A 17644-nucleotide genomic window follows, 5' to 3' on the forward strand; every position below is an offset into this window, starting at 1 on the left:
AATGAAATCGACGACAATACCATAAACATTTTCTGTGGTCTACTTCTTTCAGTTCTTGAATGACATCAATGCGATAAGCATGCAATTTTAATTTTTTAGTAGCCCTGAAAGCTGCAGATAGTGAAAGCCCAACCTGTGAAGCTAACTTTTGAGCGATTTTCTGGGTGAGCAAGTGAAACATTCTTTTACATTTTCCAGAACTTCTACGGTTAACAGTGATGGCCGACCTGTGCTTTTCCCAGTTTATCATGTACACTCTCAGTCTCACAAAATCTATTAATCGAACGTGATATTGTTGACTTATTAGGAAATGAAGAATTGATAAATTTTACCTGAAACTCGTCTTTCACTTGTTCATAAGATTTATGTGCTCAATAAGTCTCAATAATAAACACACATTCGTCCTTGGAAAACAACGTAGAACAATAGACACAAACTTATACTGGTATAGCACTAGTATATAAGAAGGACATTTCAAATGTTACAAGCTACTAATTAACCTTGAGTACAATGTTGTCAACTGACATGTCGAGAGAAATAAAATTTAAACACCCTTTAGCGACCCTACATTTCCACTTATGCTCTTTTACCCTGTATACTTTTACTAATATATATTAGTATATAAATATTTTTAAATAATCTTAAAGTGAAATAAATAAAAAAATACATTTCTAAAATAGAAAAAATAAAATTCATGTTGAAATCACAAAAATATACAAATTCAACAAATACAAAAATGAAATAAAATACATTAAAAAAAGTCATAACTTACCTGAAAATACCTTCCATTTTGTAAATCTTCTTTATATTTATCTCTAAATTCTAAGTGAATATCATCTAAAAATTTATCTACATAAGATAACTGAAGTATCTTTTGGAATGCTACAACAAATATTAATTCAAATTCATTGTCAAGTTTATATTTAAGTGTAAGGGCACTATGCTCAAAACTATTGTTGCCTGTACGCTCCTGCAATGAAAGAAAAGTAATAATTTGTAACTGCTATTTATAAAAATTTTAACCATCAATATTTGGTGATTATTTAATTAAACATAAAATAACATCTTGTATGAATGACAATTATCTGGTGTGTATGACAGTTGCATACCAAATCAACCAAAAACAGGTGTCATTCAGCTCTGCAAGTGATACCTTCACTCTGCTTGTATAGTGACTATCATTACTCTTACTACCTCTGGTTAGTGGTGCTCTTTGTACCAGAGTGTTTAATATATGAGGAGTATTTGAAAAGTCATGGAAAAGCAAAAGTTGAGCTCATAGTACACTGTTAAATCCATTCTCAGATTGTCCACATCTCTGCAAGGAGCATTCATTAAGTTTCAATCATACATTTATAATTCTGTTGTTGGGTGTCATCTGAGTCAATCAAGTTTGTACATTGAGAAAAACGGATGAAAGAGAATTTCATGTGGTAATCATCAAACATTATTTTTTGAAACGTAAAACTGCAAAGGAAACTAAAGAAACGCTGGCTAAATATTTTAGTTTGTCAACTCTATCAATAAGAACAGTTTATACGTGGTATGGTATTTTTGGAGTGACCATGTAGCGCAAATGATGCTGAATGTTCTAGATGGCCTGTTGAGGTTACAACTGCAGAGAATATTGAAAAAAAATTCACGATATGGTAATAGAGGATACAAGAATGAATGTTTTTGATATTGTTAAGATAATAGGCATTTCAAATGAATGGATCATATTTTACTAGAGTATGAGAAAACTTTCAGCAAAATGAGTGCAACATATATGCTCACAAATGACTAAAAGGAATGAACAAACAAACATTTCTCTAAGCACGGTTCAGGTAGTTTCAAATTAATCAAGAGGAATTTTAGCACCGTTTCATAACAGAGGGTTAAAGTCAGGAAATTTGCTCCAAAGAACATGAACATCATTCCATCAGTAGGAATGATGATGGGTCTGTTAGGATGCTTGTGGCATTATCTTCAATGACTTTCTGGAGGAGGGTAAAACGATAATTGGACAGTATTATGAACCTTTGTTGATTGGATAAGTCATACTAAAAGGACAGAATCAAAAAACTTGACCACTGTTGGACTGAGGAAGAGTTTGAAAAATATTATACTGAGAAATAAAAAATATGTTTTCTTAACAAATTATCTTCTTTATTTTTGTATGAACTTATTAAGCAATCCTTGATGAAAGGCTGGGTTAAATAATGTTAAAAGAAGAAAATATGTATCCTTTTCAGTTTTGAAACAATAAGTGTAGATAATGTTCCTGTTTAAAGATATAGTATTTAATGTATTAATAATCACATACAATTAATCAGATTCATCGATAAACAATTCATGTCATTATGTTCCAATATAAAAAAAAATTTAACTAAAATGATACCTTCTAAAACATAAGTTCTGTTTTTATATCAAGTAAAAATTAAATATAGGAAAGTGTCCATAGAAATGGTTTGACAGAGGTGAGATGACTCTGAATTTAACGACACTGAATAACAAATAGAGTAGGAACACTAACAGTAGTGTCTTGGCTGATAGGTGTTGCAGTAACACTTGCTTGCCAATTGATTATAATGTATTGTATTTTCACCACTTTGTTGTCTCTTTTTTAATAGACTGAATCTAATTCAGTACATAATACTCTGAAACAAAATTCTTATTCTTTTTTATTTGTTAACTTATTTTAATATTATTAAGCTGTATTCTACTAGCAATGGAAAATCAGTAACGTTTTTTACTAATTTTAGGAATAACTTTTTAGCTAAAATACTGGATGTTTAATTTTTTTATCGAATAAAATAATGTAAACTCTTTTTTTTAAACAAGTTTAATTATTTAAATATTCTTAAAACCTTTTTCTCCTGTCAAAACATATGTATACAAATTCACCTTCTCTTATATAGAAGTTTATTTAATTTATTTGTTTGTCAATATACAAGAGATATAACTTCTATCATTAAAAGATTATGTTGTAATTGACAGTTTGTAGGATTCTGTAACATCAGGGCATGCCGTTGCTGTGCAGCTTTAGATCACTTCCATCTACTTTATGTTCACCTCCTGCTTATTTACCATCTCTGTGGAAGTCAAGCCACAGGCGTTTGTTGTATACTGATTACTTGTTCATGATGCATCATTTACTAACTACTACTTTGACAAAAGAAAGCGTCATTTTTTTCTTTTTCTAATTTTGTATGTTTCATTTTTATTATATTACTTTTTGTTACTGTCTGGCAAACTTTCTCTGATTATAAAGACTGAATAAAATAATGTGATGAAGCTTTCTGAAGACATAATACTGATCAATTTATTTTAAATAATAATCATAATTACCAAGGTTATATATGAAACTTCACGTAAACTACACTCATCTGATAGTGTTGATGAACTGCAATTTTTTAACAAAATCAATTACTAAGATTGAACAAAGGGATTAAACCTGAGTGATCAGGAATACTAGAAAAAATATGATATTTAAATTGAAAACCAATCTTGATGAAAAATTATGTTAATTTGGAAAACTCACCAGAATGTTTCACGAGCAGAATATAAACATATATCAGATTTCTTAAAATTTTGCAAATGGCATGATATTTTGAGGTATAATATAAGTGATTTAAACTCAACTAAAATTCATTTTAATGAATAAAAAGTGTAAAAAAGCCATTTGAAAGAATGGTCTCTCATTATAGTGGAAATCTGTGAAACCAGAAAAAATATGTAACTTCCAATTACTTCACAATGTATAAATCCTAAATAAAATGTAAACACTAATTCAGAATTTATTTTTAGATGTATGCTATGTTAATGGGAGATAATTCTTCCCAGTCTTTCTAGGAACAATCTAAAAGAGAACATATTAAGTTTTTTCTTTAAAACAGAATTCTAAAATGAATCATACTACACATAATGTAGGGTATTCCTGATTTTTAGTTTGATACAGGAAGTTTGTGTTAAAAGGAAATGTGTATTGGAATCTATGTAAATTAATGAAACCTGTTGCAAGTAATATTGATATAATTACATATTTTTTTTGCTATCTGCCACTAATGTTTAATTAATTTTATGATATTGTGCTCTGTGTTTTTATCATATTATACTTTACATTTACGATTTATTAAAATATTTCAATATTCCTGATTCATTTAAACTGATGAGTTTTATCAGTGATTCACCAAATGCAAAAGTTTAACTTTCTTTATATATATATATATTTTTTTTTTTTCTTTTGTTTGATTTAATAACATTGTCTTATTTAGTTTTATTTCAATATTTTCCATTATTAATAAAATGCCTGTAAATAAATATTAATTAAACAAATAAATAAGTAATAGGTTAAAATGATAGTTTAAAAAAAATCACAGCAATAAAATGCAATATAATAAAAATAAACCTGCAATAATCTGTAAATGGATGGACAAAAAAAGGCAAAGTAAATGATAATGAAAAATACACAGTACTGTTTGGTCTCATTACCAAGCGAAAGGTTGTCTACTAGACAATATGGTTTTAGAAAAGGCAAGATCCTTGGTCGATGCTATAGCGAGAGTGATGGAAACTGCGGATGCAGTGGCTAGGGGGACAAGGCACACCAGACGTGTCCCATTGGTGATCTTTGTGGACATCAAAAATGCATTTAACAGCATCAAATGGGATGCTATTTTGAGTCAGCTGTGGCCCCTTACTTGGTTTGGATGGTTCAACAATACCTGGTGAATATGGAGCTTTCAGATCAGGTATTCTTGTAATTTCTCATAATTTCCTCCAGGAAATTATGAGCATTATGTTTAGCTCATAACGGTTATGCATGCTTAATGGTTGGAGTCGTTAAAAGGGAACCACTTGGTCCTGTACTTGCAACGTTAATAAAAGTTCCTTTTTCTCAGTAACCATCATAGCTATCAACATTGTTTGTTTTGTTTTAAAGAACATATATTTTTACGTATTTTGAACAACACAATAAATAATAAACATTGAAAAAACATAATAAAAATAATGTTTTATAATATATTTAATTTTTTTTTTACATGCGTCTGATTTTTTAGAAGTTTTTGTGTTGGAATTTTGTGCTGTATTTTAAATATTCTTAGTTCCACTAGTACAGCTTTTTGTGCTGAACAACCCAAAACAAAATTGAAGGCGATATCTCTAATAGTTCTTGAGAAAAAGTAATAAAATCATTGAAAAAGTAAATTTACAGAAAACGCAAAATAAAAAAAAATTAATAGAGGCCTATTTCTTTTAGTACATTCCTGCTACACATGATGGATCTTCACCTTCCTCTTCCTCAATCAGATCTTCTAGCCTCCTTTTTACAGGGTGCCTATATCCTTCCTAATTTTTTTTCTCAAGTTCTAACTGAGCTTTTTCCGCAAGCTTTATATGTTGTAGGTCCGGCAACCTCATTACACTGACACAATGTTTACCAGGTTCCAGTCCAATTTTCAAGCGATTTACATTTTCCAATATGTCCATCATCAAAATTGTATTACAGCTTGAGATACACCAGATTTCAATGTAGTTTGCTGTATAAATGTATGCTTACACACATAACTTCAAATTACATAATTTAGCAACTCAGTGTTTCCTGGAAGGGATTTTTCTAGCAGCTCAGGGTTTGCTAAATCTTGAAAACCGGTTTTATAAATTGCATTATCTTTTCGGGCAAATGGAAATTATTTGTCAATGATATTTTTCTCCTCTTTTCAAGGCTTGTTGGAACTTGCACCAAGTTCCACTATCTTTTGGACACGAGTGATGTAATGGATTCTCATTTGATGAAATTACGTGAAAATAATCTAGTTACATCATTAACAGTTTTATTGGTTTTTCTTCTAATTGCCGGTCCATAATAGGTCTGTAGTTGCAGGATGGCAGCATCAGTTAGATTATTTCTGCCTCCAAGTGGAGCCCATCAGGTAGTTTCTTGGTTTTCTTTTTGAGGTTTCTTAATCTGGAGCCCATATGCTTCTGAATGTGTCATATGCATTTGATTTTATTTAATACTGTATCGTTCCCGTAAGGCTGGCATGAAGATACTTCAGCAAAGGCCTTACAATCACCATCACCAAGGAATTCAATATAATGAACATTGTACGATGATACAGATCGCAGAGGAATTTTTACAACTCCATGTACTTCCATTGCTCCACCTGATCCTAAACGATCAGCAATGCAATTATTGTTCAGTTTATCTTTATAATTACAGAATTTTTAAATTCTGTATTAATATCAACTACTTTATTATCAACTACTTTTCCAGTTATTGAGACACACAGAACACTTACAAAACACACATAATAACTAAAGAACTCCTCACTACTTGCTCTACGCAAAGCTAACCAACACAAAGCCCAAGGCAAAACAGTAATCAGCTGTTATAAATAAACAGAGTTCTTCTACAAAGAGTTCAGGTTAGCCAACTTGAAATTATAAAAACATCCGAAATAAAGAAAATCCCTCTAAAAAATTATTTACTGCTAGAACTACTCTGTATTAACCAGAATTGGAATCTTTTGAAAAACACACTTGTAGAAAATACATTTATTCTAACACTTCTTGTAAGATATCGTGTTTTATATGCCATTTTAAAGAGCTAATTCTAATGTTTAATAATCCATAAAAAACAAAGTTTGATTTTTCGAACAATTTTTTCCAAGTGGTCCCCTTAAAATCTAAGGGTGAACATTGTAATAACTAAAGTGATGCTTATTTTAAGCCTATTTATGCTGATAACATTCACATAATTAAATGTTTTTGAATACTCTAATTTAACTTAAGTAGACAATTTCTACAAATTAAACTGCAATGATGTTTAATTTTTTTATCACCTCATGTATGTATGAAAAAATCTCTCTACTTTTAAATAAACAAAAACCTGAAAGTGGAATGTCTTTTAATGTTCTTTGTTGAGTTTTTTGATTAAAGAAGAATTATGTGGGATTTTATTTATAAAAAATGTATAAAGTGCAATAGTGAAAAGTATGTTCTAATATCACTTTTCATTGAGAGGCATAAGTTTTTTAAATCTGAAAAAACGCATATAAAAAATCATTTAATAAAAAAAAAGTCCTTTCATCTCAAATGTACAATAGATTCAATAAAAAAAATGATTATATGATATCATTAATCATATTTAAATTAAATACTTTTTAACAGTTAATTAAACAGGGATCTTTTTTTGTATTTTCATTTATTAACTTATATTAACCTTGTATTGTCACAAGGTTCAGCATTGAAGGTACTCAACACAACAGCAAAACATTTCTATATATCAAAAACAAATTTAAAACTACAAGTTGTGTTTTTAATACTTTAACTTTTCAATCTGCCATTCAAGCATTGATTTGATTGAAATACAAAATTAAGAAAATTATTTTTCCTAAATATCATGAAATATATAGCTTACACAAAGTTTTATTGTTGCTATGTAATACTTTGAATATTGATTTTACTGTAATTACATAATATTTTTTCTTCTGATAATTAATTTCATTCTCAATGAAGGGCAATTTTTGATTTTTTTGTTTGTTTTTGTACTGCATTATATTTTGGTGATAATTTGTTAAGGTTGGGAAGCTTAAAAATGTAGTAGTAACATATTGGAGAAAAGGTTAAGGTTAGCATGCTATTTTTTCAAGTTAATTAGTGGTGGCTACAGAATTTAACATGCATTTAGTTAATTAATATGATATTTGATCAGGATGACTTAAAATTGACATTATTATGTTATTGAAATGATATATAAATTGTTCAGTCCAGATAATTCGGTATGCGAAAAATATTCTGAGCTTGCAATCGACGTTATCGAATAAATAAATCAGTGTAGATCACAAAAATATGTTCATCATTAACCTAACCTAACTATTAAGTCGATACAGCACACGCTCAAATGATTTACGATATGCCACAAGTTAAGAAAAAAATTCTTACCTGAAGTATAACAGTTTTGATTAAGGCATTTACGGATGGCGTAAATATCTGACTAGTTCCCTGAAAGCACCAAAGCACGATGCCACCTTTACTAAATATTGTAAATAGATCCAACATCTTTCTACTATAGACAACACTTTACTAACAGCTGTGTTATGATTGTTCAGTTATACAATCTCATCGATGGTAGTCGTCGCGTCATCAGATTGATCGATTAAATTCTATAATAGAAATTAGTTGAAACCTTAAAAATGCCTACGATAAACATCATGCATCAAAAATTTATAACTAACATACTTTCGTAATCAATAAATCATCATGCTCAAACCTAGCCAATAATGAGTTGTATAAATTTATAATTTTTAATGAAACCTTCCCTGAAAATTGTTAAAACAAAATTTTAAAGCAAAGATTCTACAGAGAAACAAATAGTGTTATCTGGGTTGAGCTAATGAAAAATTAAAATATTATTGTTATTTTGCGGAGTCTGGTTGTTGTTTTTTAGAGCTCTTAAAAATCATTGTGAAATAAGTATCAACGGTATGAACTATTAAGATTAGTTTGGCAATATTGTGTACACATATGATCCGCGATCGTTTATTTCCACGTCGAATAGTTTGTGATATTATGACCTTGATATCCTTGTTATGAAATTGATTCATGATTTTTTTTAATAAATACTTTGGATCATGTTGAAGAGGAGCGCTTATTGGTAATTTTTTAACACATAGAGTAATAAATTACCGGTTTGTTCTCTTCTTGAAATATATGTTCGATTACGGTTGTCTGGCGATGAGTTTTTTTTCACGTTTCATATTGCGTTGCATAGTGGCAGCCATTTCATGATAGGCCTAGCCTGCGCTCACATGACCTACTGTTTGTCCCCGTGATCAAAGAATTAGTTTCCTGGCAAATTCAAAACTTCAGTTTCTAATTCCATGGATATGATAGATCATAGTTTGGAAAACAGGTATTTTGATGTCTTAGCATAATATAATGTTTCGGTGTGATTGGTGGAAAATGTATTATTTGTTTTCTTTTTATGTGGTAAAGCTATTATTTTGAAAGTGGGCTTTGCCTAACCTAGGAATGCTTTACAATAAACTTGCGAATGCATTATTTTAGCCGAATTAATATGAATAGTGGTTGTTTTGTTTTGTTACTTGCTGATTAAAAGTAAGTGTAGTTTACATACTTTAGAGAAATTGTATTTTTTGGGGTGTATGCTTAATATGGTTACAGGTATGTGGCGTAATTAGTATACGTTAGTTTTGTTTATGTATGTGTTTATTATTATATTTGAGAAAGTAATTTACAACAAAATATGAGGTACCTAATTTACCACGTCTATTAAAATTTAATTTTGAAAACCTTTTATTTAGCGTATTAGATTATGTACAGTATTCAACTTCTGATTATAAATATAATCTTGAATCTATTGTGGACAAATTATTTTTTGAAAGGATGTAATTAACGTGGTTGGAAAGTGTTTGAAAATTGTGAGAATTTTTAAAATAACGTTTTGTATTTTTGTAGTGAACTTATTGATTGCCCTGAATGTATAGTTTTTAATGCTGTAAGTTGGTATATCGTTAAGATTAAATGGCAGGAGTTTTAAAAGTTCTGTTGATTAAAATGTGGACATTCATTTTCTGTAGTATATTTGCTTGTTTAGGAAAAATTACTTAAATCCCATGTTTCACTTAGGTACACTGTGAATCATCAGTTTGAATATTGTAGGAGAGTTTTAGTAGTTTATAAATCTGTACTAATTTTTATACGTGTTAAAAATTCTTGCACTTGTTTGGCTTATAGATTTTGTAGTATAAATTCTTCATACTAGAGGCTAGAATGGACGTATGTGGTTTCTCATGTTAGATAGTATGTAGAAATCATAAAAACTTAACTTTCTGCCAGTCTTATGGCCTGTTATTTTGGGTAGCCTGGATATCCTTGCTTATTTTCTTGGTCAATCTTCTAAGGCTAATGCTTGTCTGTGAATGTATTTGTGCGCTCATGTACACAATCACCATATATCATTTCTAAAAACAGAATTTCTTGTAGGGCAATTAAAAAAATTGTTTTAATAAAATTCGTTGAATAAGTTCATTTTATTGATTGATCTGTGCTTTAATTTATTTACTAATGGCCTACATGAAGTTGAATAAATGTTTACTAAATTGGATTGTAAAAGAAACTTGTGTTTGCACTTTAGGGTTATGCAATTGGGATGTTATTCCTGAAAAAAACAAAGATTGGAAATTTTTTGAAGAGATAAATTTTAAGATTTTTTTAGAAGAAACAATTTATTACACAAATACAAAACGTTTAGCTTGATTTTAAAAAAAATTATAATATACTTAAAAGTTGTGAAATTTGTTAAAATTTTTATCTGTACTAGTGAAATAGTTGTAACATGTAGTATTAAAACATAAAGTAGTATAATGATAAATAATCTTTCTAGCAAAACCTTATGTTACTCACAAAATTTTTCTTTGTGAGTTTAGTGTGCTAATATGTTTAGTGATTATTTATGAATGAAATTTAGTAATAATGTTGAAATAAATTTTACTAAATAGTAGAAAGAAAAATTACTGAACTGTGAGGTATATATTTTTTAGTTAAATTTGTGATGGTTCATCAAAGAAGATGGCTGAAATAGAAAAATATGCAGGAACGTTTTAGTGAACATATAAGAAAATTTCTGTTATAAGGAATTTTCTGTTCAGAAAATAATCAAACTTTTTTTAATCTTATTTTTAATTTTACAGATTGTTGTTCCTTGTCCCCATTAAAGTATTCACCCTATTCACACAGCAGGGTTTGCACTTCATAAAGCAGTCCTGGATAGCTTCATTTGAAATGGCCTTTAAGGTCTGTGACAAATTTGTTTTAACATCATAAATAGTTTCAAAACTGTATCCTTTCATCACTGATTTTAATTTTGGAAATAATAAAAAATCACAAACAGGCCAGGTCTAGTGAGTAGGTTGTCTTGCCACAACTTTGATTTCTTTTTGCTGATTTTTTTTTATATAATCATTGTAAAACACCTTGAGAGTATTGCATGGTTCACTGTTTCACCTGGAGGCAAGAATTCAAAATGCACAATTCCATTAAAGCAAAAAAAAACAGACAGCATCACTTTGACATTGGATTGAGACTGATGTGCTTTCTTGGGGCGTGGAGATCCTTTGCCAATCTATTGTGATGATTGAATTTTTTCCTCAGTGTTGTAGCTGTAAACTCAGCTTTTGTCTCCCGTTAACAGTCGTTTGCATGAATATTTCATTGTCATTGGCTTGTTCAAGAAGTTGACGACAAACGTCCACTCGATGTTCTTTCTGCTGTTCGGTCATCAAAGGAACAGACTTTGCTTCAATTCTATGCATATTAAAATTTTTCAGACAAAATGTTATGGCACGATCCAGTCGAGATGCTACCGCTTCTGCAAGTTCCCTGATAGTCAGTCGGCAATTTGCATATAACAGATCATTGATTTTCTGAAAGCGGGGTCTTCAGTTGAAGGCCTTCCGGTCGAGGGTCATCTTCAATCGACTGACGATCATTTTTAAATTGTGAAAACCATTCATAACATTGCGTACGAACCAGAACATCATCTCCACAAGCTTGTTTCAAAAGTTGAAATGTTTCTGTGAAAGTTTTTCCCAGTTTCATGCAAAATTTGAAGTTGTATCGTTAGTCCTAAAAATCACTACTAACACTTAAGCACACTGCACTCAAATAACAATAACATGAAAACTAAACAAGACATCAGTAATCCAAGAACATGTGGTTACAGAGTGGAGGTTATGTGGAACACAATGCTGCCAACTGTACGCCACTAAATATCACCATTTGCATGCAATTAAAAATGTTAGGTTATTTTCTGAACACACCTCGTGTTAAATCTGAATAAAATATTGTAAATAATACTATAAATTAAATTATAAATAAATTATACACTTGCTGTGTTAAATAAAAAGTACTTGAGATACCATTTTTGTTTTAAAATTACAATATTTACTAATAAATTTGTATTTTTATGGTTATTTTTAAAGGAAGTATTTGTTATTAAATTTGAGTATAGTACAAAACTATATAAAATAATTTGTTAAAGAATTGATGAATTGGTTAAAATTCTTTTTAGAAGATAATAAATGGAGGTGTGAATTTTAAACATTAAATCTTGTGCTTTAAGCATGCTTAGAGAGAGAGAGAGAGAGAGAGAGACCTGGTTCAGTAAAAAAGTAAATTGGTGGTATTGCAGTGTTATCAAGTTAACAGTTTTGCAATATTTGTAAACATATTGTATTAATATTACTAAATTACTCTTATTAGGTGCTATTAAAAATATAGAGAAATTGAATTTGTGAATAAATTTCTACTTGAAAATAATTTTCTGAAGTAGAATTAACATTGATGTTCAATTTTTCACGTATGATTGTATTACCATTAAAAATAAAAAAATGGACACTTATAAAATTACATAATATGGTGCTAGTGTAATGAATACTTACCTAAAATTTATTTGTTTTGATTACTCACGTTTTATTGCTGATTTTTTAAAATTTTGTTAGAAGAATAGGTTAGAAAATCTTTCTATTTGTAGGTAATTTCATATAAAGTAGTAGTTTGTATTTTTGTTTTTATTGTGGTAAACATAATGTTGGTTTTATTAGCTAATTTATGAGGTTTATTCCTTTAAAAAAATTCTTTGTTTAATTTTTGAAAAAATACTCTTAATTAATTGTTATTTTGGTTATCAAGGCTGTACTGCAGTGCAGTAATATAAATTTCACGAAGTGGTAAATGTATGACAAATGACAAATCTTAATTTTTTTCTCCAGATTAATTTCTTTTAAATTATATTTTCAGTCAGGATAAGGATAATGATGATATAGAAGACAAAGATATGATTACTGCTCATTCATTAACTATAGTAGAAGAAGAAGGTTCCCTTGGTTCTACAGATGATCAAACTGGTTCTCAGGATCTTGGTAACAGTCAGAGCTTATTAGATTCCACAGAAGATGAATTACATTATCAGTTTCAGTCTGGTGAAGGAGGTAATGATTTAATATTTATCCTTTTTTATATTACTGGTGTTTGTATTTTTATGATTGAATTATAATTATTTACTGCGATTACTTATCAGCTTAAATCCAGTATAAGTGGTGGTTATTTTATTGGCTAAGAGTGATTTTAATATCATAATGTGCTTCGATAATAAAATAACTAGACAGATTTTTTATTCACGAAGGTGGAAATACCACCTAGTGAGCAGTCCATGGATTATGCCTAATCTGCTTTCTGGAGACACTGCTCAGTGTCAGGAAAGAAAGGACCTTATTTTGTAAGACATTATTACATTATGAAGAGATTGAATATAAAATTTTTTATATAAATTCAAGGGATTTTCCATCCGAGTCTGTACAGTTGATAAAGCCATGTAGGATATAGGATATCGCAATAGGGATTCATGCTTACCTTGTACACTGATATTTAGGTCTGTACAGTTGATAAACGTAAGTAAATAGGCATACATACCTTATACACTGATATTTATATGTTTATCACAGTTCAGAAATGGTAAGGAAACTCTGAAGATAAAGATGGGTCGGGATGTCAAACTTCTGTTAATAAAACTCATTGCTAAAGTTAAAGAATGGATTTAATAGTATTGTTATGTGATCGTGAGAATGATAGCAGATAATTTTTATGTTAACAGAGGGAATATTTAATAAATTATAATAAAAGAAGATTTTGACAAGAAGATAATGGCTTTCCAGTTTCTATCAAATTTATCATCAGATGACTGAAATATGGACATGTACATTACAAGAGACATCCTTGAAACTACTCAGAGAAAAAAATAATTTTTAATTTAGTTCAGGAGAAGAAAATTTGGTATTTTTTCTGTGATCAAATAATTAAATATCAAAGTGCTGAATGGAGAGCATCTGGATCATTGAAAGGCAAGAAAATTTATCTTAAAAGATTTTATGTAAATATTCTGGAATGTTTATAAAAATGTTTCACCATGTTGAGCCTGGATACTTTATACCAAGCAGTTGGTTTTTTCTTCTAAACAATGCACCCACTCGCTTTATAATAGTTTTCAGGGAATTTTCGGCTTAAAAAAGTGTGTTTGCTTAATCATTCCCCTCTTTCTTGTACTGTCGTAAAGTGATTACTCCCTCTTTCCAAAATTAGAGTTCCTGTTGAAAAAGCATTTTTGGACATTCATGTAGTTGAAGTCATCCGTGGAATGTGACAATCATGTCTTAAGTTAATCTTAAAAGAGAACTTCCAGAGGTTGTTGTTACCATCATTGCTAGATTGTGCTATCACTTTAGGATTAACTTTAAGTAATGTAAATAATATTAAATTGCTTATTTCCCCTCCGAGAAAATAAACAAATTACTTGTTTTCTGTCTCATTATTTAATGATTAGATTACATTTAGAAGATTATTTCTCCTAGCATCCTTTGTATGATTTTTTCTCTTAACATTTTATGAAATTCTTCCTGTTACCTAATAAGTATAACTAAATAATTGAGAAAATGTGAAATAAATAATGAAAAACTATGGTAAAGAGTTCATTCATATGAACTCTATTGCAAATTCTTTCACTGCATTTTATTTGTTTTAACCTGCATTATAATTAACACGTTAGCAGTGTAGTAAATGTTTATACATATTTTCTCATTTTAAAAGTCTATATTCATATTCAGATGATCAGGTGTGGATTGTGCAGGTATTTGTACATGCAAATGTTACTATTAATGCTATAAGCAGGATCTTATATTACGGGTCAACTAATTATCTATTTTTGATTTGTTTGAAGTTTATTAATTTCTTTATCTTTATTTTGATCTGTTTACATATTTATGAAGATCATAAAAAAAAACAATTTAAACTTTGAATTTTGCTAATGTTTGTTCATTATCTCTCTTAATTAAATTTATTAAGTCAACATTTATGGAATGTATACTATGCTGTGTTGATAAGATATGGTATTCATTAATAAGTTACACTAATTAAAAGTTGTGGAATTCTTTATTATTTAATAATTACATTATCATAAAATGATCTCTGATAAACATAATAGCATCTGAAACATTTAAATTGCAATTATTTGTTCTAAGCAATTAATTGCATTAATCTTTTTTTTTCCTAAAATTTATTGATTTGTATTTATTAAGTTTGATTTATTTTATTTGTTTGATTATATATGATGATAATAACTGATAAGTTTCATGGTATGATTCTTGCACTATTTGTGCATTTATTTTCATATATTCACTGCAGCTCAATGTGATTTATATATACCCACTTTTTCCTACATCATTGTAATTCTTCTTTAGTGTGTTGGGTTTACTGGGATATTAAATATATAATTTTTGATACTTACGTATTAATGCCACTGCAGCTACAGCTTTATTTAAAAACAAAGTAGTCGATCGGATTTCGGTGGAAAATGGGCCGATATAGAGTTTAACATAGATTCAAAACAGTCTCTTTATTAATCTTAATAAATAGTTATTTATATTTATTTTATAAATATAATTTAACCAAACATAACCTACGCTCGCTTCGCTCGCTAACCTTGACTAATTAACAGGAGTGTTTTGATTATTTAAATAATAAATAATTTCAATAATTACTGCATTTATTAAATATCAATAAATAGTCAAAAAATTACGGTGTTAATTAGTCAAGGTTAGCGAGCGTAGTTTAAGTTTGGTTAAATTATATTTATAAAATAAATAAATATAAATAACCATTTATTAAAATTAATAAAGAGACTGTTCATTTTTCACCGAAATCCGATTGACTACTTTGTTTTTAAATAAAGTTGTAGCTGCGGTGGCGTTAATACGTAAGTACCTAATTTTTGGAGTAAGATCATAGAGCAGCAATTATTTTTCAACTCTTTTATCATACAAGCCTTGTTTTTTTATTGATGACCCTAATTTTTATATTGACAGTTTTATTTAATAAGTAGTGGTAGTATTTGGTTATACCCAGACGATGAACATTTTGCTCCCTGCCTCTCATAGAAGAAACAATTATTATTCCCAGAAAAACAATTCTGGTGGGATCAAACCATCTCAAAATCACAGTGTGTCTACAAATACTTTGTTAATTGAAGGAAACCAAAGGAACACTGGAACTTTTTTAAAAAAAAAGAACACGAGTTTTAGTCTCCTTTCTTGGTAGTGACTGAAAAATAATATTGTTTAAATATTTTAATATAAATCTTTCAGGGTTTTTTTTGTTAACTGAAAAAATTCATTTGAGGTAAACCTCTTTTACGCTATTGAAAAATCTTTTGTTTTACCTTGGAGATAGAACAGATTTTAAGAGCAATTTGAATGTATTCAATATTTTAGTTTTTTCTTTTGATAAACAAGAGCATTTTATGGGAGTATGCATCCTCACCAAACCTAATAATGTTTCCTTTAAATTTGAAAATCAGATTTCAAATTTTGTTGGTTATATGATAAATAAATATTTTATTTATGGGCATCTTATTTTTTATGTTAATAGTAAAAAAAATGGTTGAATTGGTTTAAAGAATTGAAGAGTGATATAATTATTATATGACATATTATTTAGAAAGAAGTAGTTCTTTTTTGAACAGTGAAAAGATTTTTCAATTTGTTCTCTTGCAGTTTCATCCAGTCAAGCAATAAAAAATGTTTCTTCATTGCATAACAAAGAAAAAATAGAATGAGTATTAGTTGTATGGTATTGCAGTTTTGAAAGTGAATAAAAGTGATAAAATATTATTTAATTCTTCAAGTGTGACTTTTGTCTTATTGCCCTTCTTATATTCTTTTTTTTTCTCCATTATTTAATGTACTCTTATATGTCAATTTCTAATATATTTTAGAATAATTTTCTTTTTAATTTGAGTACAATTTGTTTTTCATTAATTTTTCTCTATTTAATGTAATGTGGTAGTCTTAACCTTATATTCATACAGAATAGATTTTCAGTTGCATATTCATATAATTTTGGCCATAATATATTCTTACTATTAACAATTTTTTTTATTTTTCATTTTTATACTTAAAAAAGAGAAGTAAAATGAAGAGGAAAAGAATTATATAAACATAATAATTGTAAAGGATACTGTGAAGAAATACATGTTAGAACAGAAATAGACACTATTTAGGATATATGTAGAATCTGTACTGTAAACTTGTCTTTTTTAGAAATGAAGATTTGGAAATATATAATGTATGGTCAATCAGAATATTCCATATTTTATTAGTCTTGCTGCTGTATAAAGAAGAGTTTATAAAAGTTTTTCTAAAGATTGATAGTTACTACGTATAGTATAGTGAATGTTGGTCGTGTGAGTTGCGAGATTTGTGGGGTTCCTTATATGATGTTATTTGGACTACAAAATCAGCTACTCGATGAATGTGAATAATGTATAGTACAAGAAATTAAAAATATCTAATAGTTAATAGAGTGGATGATGTTAAATTTATGAAATCAACTTATTTTGGAACCAGTTTAATATTAACCAAATCTTTTAAGCAAGTACTACCTTTAGTAAGTTAAGTCTGCTTATTTAATTTCTAAAACAAACAACAATAGATGAGCTTTAAGCTTAAGATTGTATTTAATGAGCACAAGACAGAATTTTATTCCTACTTCTTTAAAAGAACATGAGGTTGTCTTGTTTATGGTAAGA

At 28.7% G+C, this 17644-nt stretch overlaps 2 protein-coding genes across 5 annotated transcripts in view; one reads left to right on the forward strand and one right to left on the reverse strand.

The window, feature by feature from the left end:
• Window positions 1-8123, reverse strand: part of SrpRalpha (signal recognition particle receptor alpha) — a 62163-nt gene extending 54040 nt beyond the window's left edge. The window contains exons 1-2 of the mRNA XM_075376257.1: window positions 7930-8123; window positions 773-970 (exon numbers count right to left, since the gene is read on the reverse strand). Coding sequence (XP_075232372.1) covers window positions 773-970; window positions 7930-8046 — 315 coding nt within the window. The 5' untranslated portion in view covers window positions 8047-8123. The remainder of the gene's footprint in view (window positions 1-772; window positions 971-7929) is intronic.
• Window positions 8124-8560: 437 nt separating this feature from the next.
• The window catches only part of LOC142330824 (upstream stimulatory factor 2-like), a 32404-nt gene continuing 23320 nt past the window's right edge, over window positions 8561-17644 (forward strand). For all 4 annotated transcript variants that reach the window (XM_075376260.1, XM_075376258.1, XM_075376259.1 and 1 more), the window contains exons 1-2: window positions 8561-8899; window positions 12808-12998. In XM_075376260.1, the coding sequence (XP_075232375.1) occupies window positions 8868-8899; window positions 12808-12998 (223 nt within the window). In that variant the 5' untranslated portion in view covers window positions 8561-8867. The remainder of the gene's footprint in view (window positions 8900-12807; window positions 12999-17644) is intronic.

This window comes from Lycorma delicatula, chromosome 10 (genome assembly GCF_047948215.1).
Source record: "Lycorma delicatula isolate Av1 chromosome 10, ASM4794821v1, whole genome shotgun sequence".
Taxonomy (NCBI): Eukaryota; Metazoa; Arthropoda; class Insecta; order Hemiptera; family Fulgoridae; genus Lycorma; species Lycorma delicatula.